This window comes from Neoarthrinium moseri (assembly GCF_022829205.1).
Source record: "Neoarthrinium moseri strain CBS 164.80 chromosome Unknown scaffold20_Wmoseri_CBS_16480, whole genome shotgun sequence".
In the NCBI taxonomy this organism is placed as follows: domain Eukaryota; kingdom Fungi; phylum Ascomycota; class Sordariomycetes; order Amphisphaeriales; family Apiosporaceae; genus Neoarthrinium; species Neoarthrinium moseri.
Window position 1 is genome coordinate 413650 of NW_026055134.1, and position 13175 is coordinate 426824.

General features: G+C 52.9%; 1 protein-coding gene across 1 annotated transcript; it reads left to right on the plus strand.

Moving 5' to 3' along the window:
- Positions 1 to 10798: 10798 nt before the first annotated feature.
- On the plus strand, positions 10799 to 12358 carry JN550_006122 (uncharacterized protein; the record flags this gene model as incomplete). Its single annotated transcript, XM_049317826.1, has 2 exons — positions 10799 to 11837; positions 11895 to 12358. 2 exons carry the CDS (start codon positions 10799 to 10801, stop codon positions 12356 to 12358), a joined length of 1503 nt encoding a protein of 500 aa, XP_049172008.1.
- Positions 12359 to 13175: the final 817 nt, after the last annotated feature.

The window sequence follows — 13175 nt, forward strand, 5'->3', positions numbered from 1 at the left end:
ATAGTCGTCCAGAACAGGTCGTTTGAGAGGTAGAGTGTCTGGTTGTCGCGCATGCTCTTCAACATTCCCAAATTGTGGACGTTGGCATTGTTGAACTTAACCATATTTCAGGGGTAAATATTACACTTCCATTGGGGATGTCTCAAGATTGAATGTCCCACTGCCACCATGATAGACATCTTCTTAGTCGTTTACTTGTGAAGGTCTCTCTTTGTACGCTTTCCGAAATTGTGGTCCATGGCGTACTGGGAGTGTTATAACTCACGATTAGGAAAACCAACGGCTCAACAGATTTCTCCCTCTTTCAACGTCTAAGAAGCATCCTATTCACCATTTGTTTCCCAAATAGGTGTTTTCCAGTCGTAAATGTATCAGACATCCCCTGGCGGTATCCAGCTCCTCGATTTCTTCTCACCAGCGTTCCGTTGTAAGAAATCGCGCATTGAAGTCGTAGTATTATTGCGACTTGGCGAACAGTAGTACATTGCCGTACTTTCTGTCACTGTCCTTCACCTTTAGATACATTATTGGGTGAATTTATGTTGAATGCGTTTGAAGGCATGCGCATACTTTACGGTCAACATCTGCGAGACCGAGTTTGGCTGCTGACGAGAAAATCCGGCTCCTCTCAGTTCTTTCGACTGGGTGGGTGCCCATCGAAGTTGTCATGATATTTACTCTATCGACCCGGGCATCGAGATATTTGACAAAGTGACCATTTCCACGCCACCGTTGGAGCTCCCCATATAAGTTTCATGTACTGCCCCATTATCGTTTCTCTCTATAGTTAACTAAGCGTGGTGGTTGGGCTATCAATGAACGACGAGAATATGGTGCAAAGCCTTGATTGTCGTGTCGACTGCAAGATGAACCGGAGATGTGTCTCTCGGCCCTTAAAACCCTCGCTCTGATCGCTCTGTATTGTCTCTCTGTCATCAGAGCACGGCTTTAGACACATCTTCTACCACACACGAAGAGCTTGTTATGTAGCTGGGTGAAGCCAAGTCACCGCCTTAGAGCGTGGCAAAGGATCAGCAAGCCGTCAATTATACCATAAACAAGAAGGCTTTGGGCAACTCGTGTTAACCTTGTCCGATAGCCAATCGCCTCAGTTGATATGAAGCATCCGAGTTATCTGTACGCCCAGCTCGCAGGTCTCCTTGGGTCTGTCAATTACGCCAGCGGATGGTGAGAAGGGAGAGACTACCAGGGACTGCTTTTCAAACAAAGGCTTCACCGGCTGGCATCCAGATATGGAGCCTCAAATGAAACTGCCAGGGTTGAGAAACGCTGAGAAGCAGCGCCGGCCCGAGGGGTTGTTCGTATTGTTGATATGGCTGAGAAGTTTCAAGTTCGTAAACGTTGAGAACGTTGTGAGAGTGACTCTGCGCTCAGGCCAACTGCGCGACGTAGACCATTGCGAAGTTGATCAAGCTGCTCTGAGCCGGCGTTGGTCGCCTGGTCGAAGTTCGATGAGCGCAATGAGAATGAGATGGCCCTGGTGGTCTAACACCAGCATACTAAATATATAATAAAATCATTCTACTATTGAACGAGCGACTCTTGTGGTATTCGTTGGATGCTTAATGTTGAGGACTAATTGCCAGTTTCTCGTTTGTAGGCTCCTTTCTATGCGTCACCAATCTTGTCCATGATTACTCGTCGGCATTAGTCCTTCCGGGTGAGTTAGGGAGGAAACAATAATGGGTTCAACCTGGAGTCTCAGCTTCAAGGGCTACTTGATTCCAGCAATTGAGAGTGGCCGTTACCACACGGGTTGATCGTTTTAGTGATCACCAGGAAGACTGCTCATCCACGGGCTTTCTTTAGCTCGACCAAAGACCACAAAGAAGAACACGAAGCTCATGCTACAGTGATGGGACTTTGTCCCTTGAGCCGAACTCCTAGCATTCAGGGCTCCAGGTGTAATGAAAGTCAATTTGCGTTCTGATATGGTTCTACAGCAGCAGACACCCGATTATCATATTAGACCGCCTTAGACCGCCGTGGTCCAAGGAATGGAAGCCAACGTCGATACAGCATCGACAGTAGCGAGCAGACCGCACAGGCTATGAACCAGCCTCCGCCTGTTACTTTGCACCCCCCCCATTGGACAGGCAGTGAGTGTCGACAATAGCCATGCCTGCATCAATCTTAACTACCCAGTGCTATGCGCAACCTTGTAGCACAATTTCTCAGCAGACACTCTTTAGGTTCTCACGGGTGATGGCCTGTCCCTGGACGGGGCGATTTGATCCCCTGGCGTCGAAGAACAGGTTCACGAGAAATCGTTCGACTCCAACTCGTATCTCAAGATCGAAGGTCCAGTGGCAATTGGTTGATCGCAACGTTGCATGAACTATCGCACATCGTCAAGTGAGCGAACTAAAAGCTGTCAAGGGCACAACTCGCCCTGACGCTTTAGACAATGTCCTCTTCCCAGCTAGCACATCCAAGGAAACGGCCCTTTCTAGATATCGTGTTCGGTCAAAGTTGAGTGAAGAGCGCACGCAATCTTGATCCATGATACGCCATAAGTAGAGCCCGGCTTGACTTACTGTTCCTACCTCGAAACAACCCGGACATCGCGGGGTGGAGATCAAATTTGTGAGGAGTCTTATCTGTGACCTCGTTCCTGTAATTTACTCGTATTAGTTTATGAGGCTCAAAAGCCTCGTGAAAACGGGTTTCCCGATTCGGGTATTGATGACGAAGAAGTGTAGTCGCTCGCGAGATGCACGGGCGGTGCCTCAACTTAGCTTGATGATCTGCGGCTTGACCTGTCTCTTCCTGGCACCTGGCTTGCCTGGGCTGTTGAGGCGGGTACCGAACTCGTCTAGACCATGAGATCAGCAGAGGCTTGGCCGTGGAGCTGGTGCCACCAACCGCCCTGAGTTGACCATGATTTCCCGGTCCGTCGTTCCCTCTCTTCAACTTGCCGTGCTTCTCCAGCGCGTCGGTCCAGCCCCCCCAGCGGCGATCAAACCTCCGAACCAGGGGCATATCCCTGCAGGGCATCAAAAACGGTGTTGAGGGATGCGCTCAGCTCTTTCAGCTGCGAAGCCCAAGAAGTAAATACAACGACAGCGGGTAGTAATCAAAATGAGCCCTGCGGTGTGCAGAACTGGTTCGGCCGACACTGTGGCGTTGGGCTGTCTAGGGAGGGGTACGTCGCATTTTCTTTTGATGAAAGGGGCCGCGCTCGTTACGTTCGAAAGAGGTAACGACCCGGAAATGCATGGGAGGGGACCTGGTCGTTGGGAGAATCGAATTGAGTTAGGACTGGCGCGTTGAGGGCCCGTCATCTGCGAGATCGCAAGCGAGCCGGGAGGGGTGTACTGCACTGCACCATGGTAGTGAGAACAAGGCCACTGTGGCGATGGTGGCTTGCGATTTTTGACCCGAAGGCCTTTCTAATGGGCCGTACTTGTGCTGAATTGGTAACCAAGTCGTAAGTCGCGTGGCGATCGGCGGATCTTCAACAGAATAGTAAACAACTAGAATAGTTCATGTAGGCTGAAGAAGAAAGAAAACAAGATTTAGGGCTGCTGTGATAGGTCTAGATCTCTGGTCTCAAAAATAGCTTGGAACTGGCTTGCTATGGGGCTTCACAAAGCGCCGGCCGTGACGCCGTCAACTTTCTTGATCCCACGTAGGCAGTAGGAAGCCTGGGTAAGTTGACCTCACATATAAGTCATCAGGTGTGTTGATCACGACTTGAGTAGACGTCTAACAGAAGATGCCATGCGCATTTTCAGGAGGGACGCTTGGCAATGGATCGTAGAACTGGAATCTTCGCCAGCATATCCTGGGGCCTTGATGCCATAGTCCGCCTTGTGGCGGAGAATAAAGCGAGCGCAATGACGTGGTACCTGCCTCTTCTACAGCTATGAGAAACCGGAAGAGGCAGGCGGAACGTGATCAGACAGCATGACTGCCTATTCTGCAGTCCGTGTTTGGTTTGGCGTGAGCACATCTCTATTTCTCTCTCGATTTTTGGTATCATATATATTGAACCTCGTAGTCTACCATTTTCGTGGTTCAAGGGCTTTAGATGTTTGTGAAATGATCTCGCCAAGCTATCCTAGTTGATATCAATGGCAATAATGGTGTACTCAGCCATCACGAGATGTCTTCCCAGTTTATAACTACTGATATAGGCGTTGAGGACAATGGCAACAGTAGGAGATTCACCTGTAACCTGGCAGGCCTGTCCTGGCGATGCATTGATATGTATAGATAGTCATGTGACCTTTTACCGTCGTTGAATCACGCGATACATTGTCGTCCGTTTTTGTTTTATTTTTTTCTGTCTTGAATAGTGGTGGACGCTCGACACTCGTCAAGAGGAGACAAGCTTGCATAATACTTAATTTTCCTGCTAACGACATTAATAGCACTCGCTCCACTCTCTTTGTGGTCTTGCGAGAGACTGTAATGCGGCAATACTCAGCTGGTCCTGGCTAGTGCAGCGTCGATCAGCGTAAGGAGCGCTATAAATGCCCAGAGACAGTTTGCTTCGTTTCCACTTTCTTACTTTTTCTTCGAGTGGATAGATAATATATCGGGTCCGAGTATCGACAATCTGCAATGCTGTGGAAAGTTGCTCGTCATTTGCGCAGAATATGGGTAAATTGCATCAGACGCAGAGGATCCATTCAGACATCTGCTTCTCGTGATCATTCTCAAAATATAGCAGGTGATGGGAGCGAGGGTTATGGATCCTGATACCTTGCTTTCATTGTGGACTTCCACAAGTAAATTAATATGCAATCTTCGGCGGCCTGCTATGTGTTGTGTCGCCCCGGAAGTCCGCTTGCTCTCCGCCACTGATTTTCGCTGGATCGCTTGACCGTGATTTGTTGGAAATTATGGCTCGGCGCTGTAGTAGGCATCTCGCCGGGACATACCTGTTGGCTCAGAAGCTATGTGCCCTCATCTCAAGTTGCTAAGTTCGGCCGAACCCCACCTTCAGGACGGCCTGGTACAACTGATAGCACACATTCGGGGTCCTCTCGTCTGTTGTTAAGGTGCTGATTCGAGTTTCGGCGAGTCGGCACCAAAGGAATAAGGTTGGGCTGGCGCCTCAGTAGCGCTTCCCACATCGATCATGACAAGCGGCTCCCTTTCCGTTGCGAATTCCGGCCGACAGCTAGTCCCAAGCTAACCATTCCTGTGGGCGGTTTGACTTTTGGAGAGCAAGATTACGCGATGCTGGATCATCGACAGGCGTTCATGAGGAACAGAGGTGCCACGTGGGCACTTTCTTTCAGATCCCTCCAAAAAGCATGTTCTAGGGCACTCGAAGAGAGGTGGGCGGTACGTCAGCGCCTCTCGTTGCATCAAGCCTGGAGGCGGACTGGCCGGCATAGCTGGGGTCGCGACGGGGAAGCCGTGATCTCGCAGGTGACGGCAGTCTCGGGGGCTTGTGACCAGGGCTAAGAAGATCAGTCGGGGCTGGCTGATGACCTGCAGTCTAATGCTTTTAATGTCGGGAAGACTGCATATGGGCTTGCGTTGGTTGGCCGCAACGGTGATTGCACAGTGGCATCGCGGACGTTGCCGACTGCCTAGGTCGTGGGCTACAATAACAATATGTGCATGATGAAGGCGCTGGTGGATTCGCTCTTCTGTTGGTCGAGGCACGTGACCGAGGGTTGCCCATTTCGGCGTGTTTCATGTAGACACGGCGAGCCAGCCATCGCTCGCCTGCCATGCCATCCAGGAATCTCCGGGCACAGTGCCTGGCGGACGGATCGGATCCGTCGTGGCATCCATGTGCGCGGCGGGGATTGCAGCGTCTCGTCGAAGGAGCGCTCTCTGTAACTTGCTGCGTATGCCCGACTCGTCCTGCGATTGCGTGCATTGGCCCGAAATTAAGCAGTCGCAAAAGCCTGGCGAGATCCCTGATCTGAAGCTGACATGGCGTGCGATGGGTCCCAAGGACGCGGGGCGCAATTCCTGGTAAGCTGCTTGGCCGGAGAAAGATCCTTGGGAGCGGATGGTCTTGTTTCAGATTCTCTGGATTGGGCAACTCACAGATTGGCGTGAGCCAGCCCGCCGCGCCACAGAGCCACAGCTGCTGCGTCGGCCACGTCGGCGTCAAGGCGTGCTGGCCTAATCCCTATGCGATGGGGGAAGAGGCTGACATCAGCAGGGGGTTTCCAGCGTCGGGTGGGTTGGGTTGGCTTCGTGGTCACTGGTTGGCACGCCGGCCAGGTCAGATGGGTTGTGGTCCGTTTAGGTGCATCGCGGCCAGACAAGGATGCCCGTCAAAGCAAGTTCGGACGAAACCCTAGGCCAGCTGCTGCCGCGCATACTAGCAGTGCAACTCGAGCTAGCGTCTGATTCGTCAAGAAGCGTCTGATCTTCCCCGTTCAGGCACTTTCAGTTTATTCATAGAAATCCCAGGGGCACCTCCCTCCTCCCAACAGGATGCGGGAATTGGACAGAGCCCAGGGTAGGGGGGCTCGCCATAGTGTACTGTACTGTGGCCTGTCAGGGACGGAACCACCAGCGTCAAGAAGATCAGATGAAAGAACGCAAAATCATAGGTCACCGAACCGGGACGCGTTGATGGTTACGCCTCCGAGGGTCTATGCCCAACTAAGTGGGCTCTCCAACAACTTCAGCTCGTTCGCTTCTCCTTCACGCATACGACTTAGCCCGTTCCGATGTGTAACAACGCGACGTCCAAGCAGAGGGAGACGTTTGATGCCAATGAGTGTCCTCCGTCAGATTACGCGTGTCCCCATTGCCAGGTTCCGTACGAGGGCCACAAGGTTCTGTGTTGCGGCAAGGCGGCGGCGGCATTGTGCCTACAGAGCTCGTGATCTGAATGGCAGGGCACTCGTGTCCAGCGCTGTCAACCGATTGCCATGCTGATGCTAATGCAACTACCCAATGCGTATGATAACCTAGTTACTTCTTCTTCCCACTGATCAAGGGCAACTCTTTTTATTTCCTCAACATCCAGCTTACTACACTGACGTCTGACGATTGGGCTCGGATTTCCTTGACTGCACTCTTTGCTTCGTTTTTAAGATGAGCCTAGGCAGTGAAGCGAGAACGTATCGCAGTATGGTATAAAGGCTCTGGCTTCTGGCGGTGAGGGGAACCGGTTGTATACCCAGCCGTAACAAGATATGACTGGAGCCATACCCTCGAGATCTCATCTCCATCTTAATGTTCTGGGGTACCGAAATTTGCACTGAATGACATCATGACGCCCAGCGCTGGCAATACAGATACTCGTATTTTCATATGCCAGAGTCCTGGCGGCAACATCAACCCACCAAAGAAAGGAAAAAAGCTCCTCGGCTCCTGAGCCGTTGCATGGCGGGTCTCACAACGTGTCATCGGGCCAGGGTCAAAACTGGACGCACGCAGGTCGGCAAGCGAGGCAAAGGATTCTACGGATGTCGCTGAGCCAGAGACATATATTAATAAATCGCGTACGCACACCTCGCGCAGGGTCCACCCAATCTCGCGAGCAATATTCGTCTGGGCGCGGAATCATCCGTGGGCGAGAAGGTATCCAGATTGGTCAGGGTTACCCGAACCAACACCTGAAAGTACCTAAATTGACGCGAAGCGCAATCTAAAAGGCGCAAGATGTCCAAATAGGGAGGAATTCCATCTTGGGGACTTACTACGCAAGAAAACAGGTCTCCATGATGAATAGTAACCGGCGCAGGGGCGTCACAATGAGCCGCATATTGCTGCAGAGGCTCGGGTGTGTGATGCTGGTGGCATGAGATGGCGCTAGCTACCTACGCTCGAATGTACCTAAATCACGCGCGAAGCACCGATGAAATGTAGGTAGCTGATAGGCGAAGATAGCCGTGCAGTCTTTTCATTGGAATTATGAACCTACTGTACGTGCTTGACGAACGAATAGTGAGTACCAACCGTGCGCTCTGGATTGTGCTCAGCTCGTTCTGGAGCCCCTCATGAACCCCTCACTCATGGAGACTATTCAACACCATCTGCCCCGGAGATCATGTTTCTAAACGGGTTTCCGGCCTACCGTTCCTCGCATTTCAGACCACTAGTTGCCAGTATCGAGGCTCCGAAACGCTGTCGCACAGGGTCACATCCTTCTCCTCTTTCTGTCCCCCCGCCATGCGGTCTATAACTTATGGGGGGTCCAGTAGGGTCATTAGATCCTGGCATAATGTAAAACGTCCGTTCGTTCAAGTCGCTCTAATCTGGGTATATAAGAGCCGACTTATACATTGCGCGGTCCTTCGTAATACGAATCAGATAACCTGAATGTCGCACCCCCTGCCCGGTAGTTTCTGATAGCACGCACTCCGAGCACAGAATGCACGAACGAATTCAACCTTAACCTACCGCGATCTGACAGAACAGGTAACAACGAAAACAACAATGCAGCCTCCGGCCGTCGGTCCCGACAAGGCAAGTTTCCCGTCAGATTTCTGGTTTTTCTCACGCCCAGGATATGGACTCACCCGTGGGCCACATGAGTGGGTTTGTCGCCAATGCAGGCCTTACTGTGGTAAGGGAGCTCAGGGCTCTCCAGACCGCCTGTCAACAACACGACCGTATCACATTCCCGGTTCCAGGAAACGCCATGGGGATCGCCGCGAGCATCCATCAGTATCCGCCATGCCGTGCGCGTGTCACGGGGATGTGGACCCTGGCTCCGGCGGCTTACCCTCCTGTAAGAGCTGCACTTGGACGACGTGCACAAGCCAGCCCTGCCACATGTGAGAACAGCCCCAGTTCCAAGATTGTCTTTGATCCTCTTACACTTGAGATCGCAGGACCCGGCTGAGCTTCGAAGCCGACGATCCTTGCTGGTCAGCAACGGCCCCGCTGCGTGTCGTCCGTTCCCAGTCAAACTAAGCGATAGTTAGTCGCTTTCCGCCACGCTTCCCACCCACGCCCAGACGCCGTTACCAAGCCCACCTTCGACCTTAGCTAGCACCCACCTATACAAACCTGCTGATAATAATTCGCGTGGGACTGTGTTCGTGCGAGATGGGCCACAAGCCGCAGCGCGTGGCTCGAGCTGCATGTACCATGGCAATCTGCTGAGCGGGAGTTCGCTTCGGTCGACCTGCATGGCTCGCTCTTTCATTGCGCCGTACTGCGCATGCTATTACTGTGCAGAGGCGAGAATGATGTACGGAGTACCTGACCACATCGGACATCTGGGGAGCTTGCCAGAGGCGCAGGCCATACTGAGCCTTGCCTTTTCGTACCTCGCAAGCCGAGTTCATCTGTCCCGTAAACTGTGCGCCACAATTCTGATCCACGAGGTACTTCCAGGTAACCTTTGCACAACAGAGTCCAATCCTCATGAACGATGGCTTCTCGAGTGGGTTCCTCCCTTATGAACCCCCCGCCTACACAGTAACGAGGGGACGAATACGGTCAAATCTCGTTATTTCCGCTCGGCTGCCCCTCTCGTGGCTCTGCTCGTCTGTAATCTGATCCATACTAGCTGTCGTTCATCGCAGGCTAGCCAGGTATCCATTGGTCGTGTGTGGCTTACCCACCACTTGCTCCAGTCTGCTACTCTGCGCCTGGCAGGCCTGGAGGTGGTTATTGGCCTACGCACACCGGCATACACCCCCCCACACCCATCTGAGGAGTGTTCGTCGAGCCCCGAACGGTGCCTATCCATACTGTGAAAGGATCGACCCTGCATGGCACAAAATTCCCCGGCCTGTGCGAGCCTCTGGTGCTGGCGAAGATTCCAGGCTGCTTAACACCAAACTGGGGCTTGACACGCCATCTCCAAAAGTCGAGACTCCAGCGATCCCTGGAGGCCCTCTACATCCCGGAACCCTGACTGCAGATGAGGACAAGGGCCGAAGCTCAATTCGCTCTTCATCGAGCTATCACAGCCTTGTCATTGCAGTGGCGTGAAAAGAAAAAGCTATCCCCCTCCCGTCCCACGGCACGTCTTGCCAGTTCTCTCGAGCCACACTTCCTGTGTCGTCCACCCAGCGCCTCACTAGTTGTGTTTCGACTAAGCGGTCCATACACGCCCGTTATATTAGGAACGCTCAATCTGTCTTAGCCACGCCCTCTTACAGCGAATACTTGCTGCTCCTCCCAAACAGACCCAGACACAACCTACCCGTTCTCTTGGGCGGCTGCTCTTCTTGGTTACCCTTACCCTATTATTCCTTCAACCCTGATTATATTGCCCACGGCCCTTGCACTATGTTTTCCTGAGACGCACTGCTCCCAAATGAAATAAGCCAGGCACATCAACTTCTCCACATCCACAGAACGAGATCGACTTTCCGCTTCGGGCATTGCCTAAAACGGCCACAAGTGGCAGAATTACTTACGACTCACCTCAAATTGCCGTCCCGTTCCAAGATCTCTCTGGCTTGCTTCTTCCCGAGGCTGGCGGGTTTTTCTGTTAGTCTAGCACCGACCCTCGCCAGTAGCCCGGGGTTTCTCGAACGGGCCCTACGCCGGTCCTGGGACGGACAAATACTACTTACTACCCACGACCCTACTGCCCAATTCGATACTCTTGGATATTACATACATATGTATGCGGCACTGACGACCAGATGAGGCTGGGCCTTGCAACCCAAAAGATCCATAAGCCCCGCTTGCTTCCTTTCCTCTTCCTACTAAGCTGGCCGTCCTACCCAGCTCACTTATGCAAAGGTTATTAGCTCTACGTACCCCAAGTCTATTGTTTACTCCTTCTTGTCCCTGTCTCTTTCCCTCTCTCCCCAGATGTAAACATCTTTTTCTTCCACAGATGTCAAGCAAATACTTGCTCCCTTGAGCGGCTGTCGACATGATGCTCACGTTGAAACAGCCAGTGCACTACGGGTACCGTACCGTCCATGACCTACCGACACCTCCCTCGACATCCCGACCATCACCCCCCGTGACTCTCCAGGAAACCTCCCATAAACCTCTACCGCCAATTCCGCACAAGAACAGTCCGTCTTTCAAGGAGATGTCAACACCTCATCGTGGATTGCCTCCGCCGGCAGCCATGACTCTTCCTCAGCCCAACCCTCCTCAAGGACCCGGATCTGGACTAGGCCACCCTCAAATTCCTGGACCACATGCACCCTCTCAGGTGCAACCACCTCCGCCTCAGAGTCAATCGCTTGGTTCGTTACCAGCGCCACCGCAATGGCAAGGGCAGGGCGCAGACGACTCGATGAGGACTTGGTTGCTTGCAAAAACGGAGGAGGAAAGAAGGAGACAGGAAGAAGAAAAGACTAGACAAGAAACACTGCGGTTGGAGCAGAGGAGGCTAGAACATGATATGCTCCGTACATCTTTAGATCGCGGCATACCGCCGCCCATGGTTCCCGTGGTATTTGCTGGCATGAGCGGAGGTGTTCTGCCACAGGCAGCCTTGGAATGGGCGCAACAATACTTGGCACCACAGCACGGCCATCAGCCTCAACTACCGCCCGCCCAAGGGCCTATGTCACCGGAGCACCGGAGGGATTCCGTGTCCCATGGATACGCCTACGCGGGGTCTGTGGGAGTACCGTCTACGCCGGGTTCAGGTGCTGGTCCTCAGAGCGGGTTTGTGCCATACCAAGGCCCGGGCTCCCCAACAAGAGCGAGAGCACACACGATGTCAGTTGCTGGGGCAGTTGGGCGACCGCTTGGGAGCTCCTTGCCTCGAATCAGCACGAACGAAATGGCAGCAACAGCAGCAGCACCGTCGGGCGCCCCCTCCCACACGCATTCATTTGCCCAGCAACAATCCGTCTCGCAACAACAAGAGACACAGTCCCCATCCATTTACTTCCACCACTGGCAGCCGCCCACTTCGCAGAGCAGCTCGAGCCAGCCCCCAACCCCTGCCGGTTCGTCAAAGCGCAAGAGAAGCCTTTAAGACTTGCTTCGCTAATGGTGCGTGTTAGTGGACTCGCCGAGGAAGCGGAAGGCTACGGGCCCGCAGCAAGCAGCACCTCCCCCGAATACACAAGCCAGCAGGAGGTCCCCCCCTTTTGGTCACTCGATGGGCCCATCGACCATCTCAAATCCGCCCCCGGGCCGGCGGCGTGGCCACTCGCGCCAGAGAAGCGATATATCTTCGTATAGGTCTCGCGCCCGAGGGGACAGCTTCGGCCCATCGAGAGCGTTGTCCCCCGGTCTGAACGCGACCCGAGAAGGCGCACCACTCGAGGGTTCGCTGCATACCCGAGGTAGTGCGCACTCGGTGTCGTCGCTGCTGTCGGACCATGCGTCGCCACGGTACGGGTCGGAGATGAGGGGCCAGAAAGGGGAGCCAGAGCGAAGGCAGTCCCCCGGCTCTTCTGACGATAAATCGCGTGGTGGCGCCGCAGGATCAGCACCACATGCGCGCGAACGAGAACATGATTAAACGGCATGAGTTATTCACGAAAATTCCACGTTTTGAATGAATCTCGATTTCGACTTATTCCATTCCCAAACCAATCCCTATCGACCTTTCAACCCCGTGAGCAGCCGATTTTTAGCTTGACCTGGCACTTATTACGCTTTGAGACGAGCCTTTTCCCCAGCTTTGGGATACCTAACAACATCGACAACCGTGGAGTTGCTAATGATATCCATTGACCCTTTCTCTTCGGCTTTACATTCATCTATTCAATGTGTAACTACTTAACGTTGTATAAACTAGTTTTTCAACCTTTCTTTTCTTCATGCATGTCACTTGGGACTCTACAACGGTCTAAAAGCATCTTGGCCCGGAGAACTGGCCAAAGGGAGGGGAACGGAGTTTCACTAGGGGCGGGAACATGATTTCTTGGTTGGGGGCTGGGACTTGTACTATGAGAGCGATGACCTGCAATCAGAGCAGAGGACGGGTGGGCTCACCCGAGGGGGCCACGGTGTGGGAGATGTAGATTCGAGGTTCAAGAGATCATAACAATTACGAATCTTCATTACGAAACTTCAGTACACGAGAGTTCATCTCGGTTCGCTGAGCTCTAGATATCTGTCCGCTCCTGTCTTGCCTGCCTTCTTTTACTTTTGGGTGATGTAGCATTAATTTGGTTTGGTTTGATGGCTTATAGCCCCAAACAGTGGACGGTGCTCTGCAAAAAGTTGTAGACCAGTATCGTCCTGACTGTGTACTATGACGGCAATTGATAAATGGGTAATGAAATGACATCTTGGGCATGTCGCCAAATTGCCTCAAGGCATCCCCCGGTAGC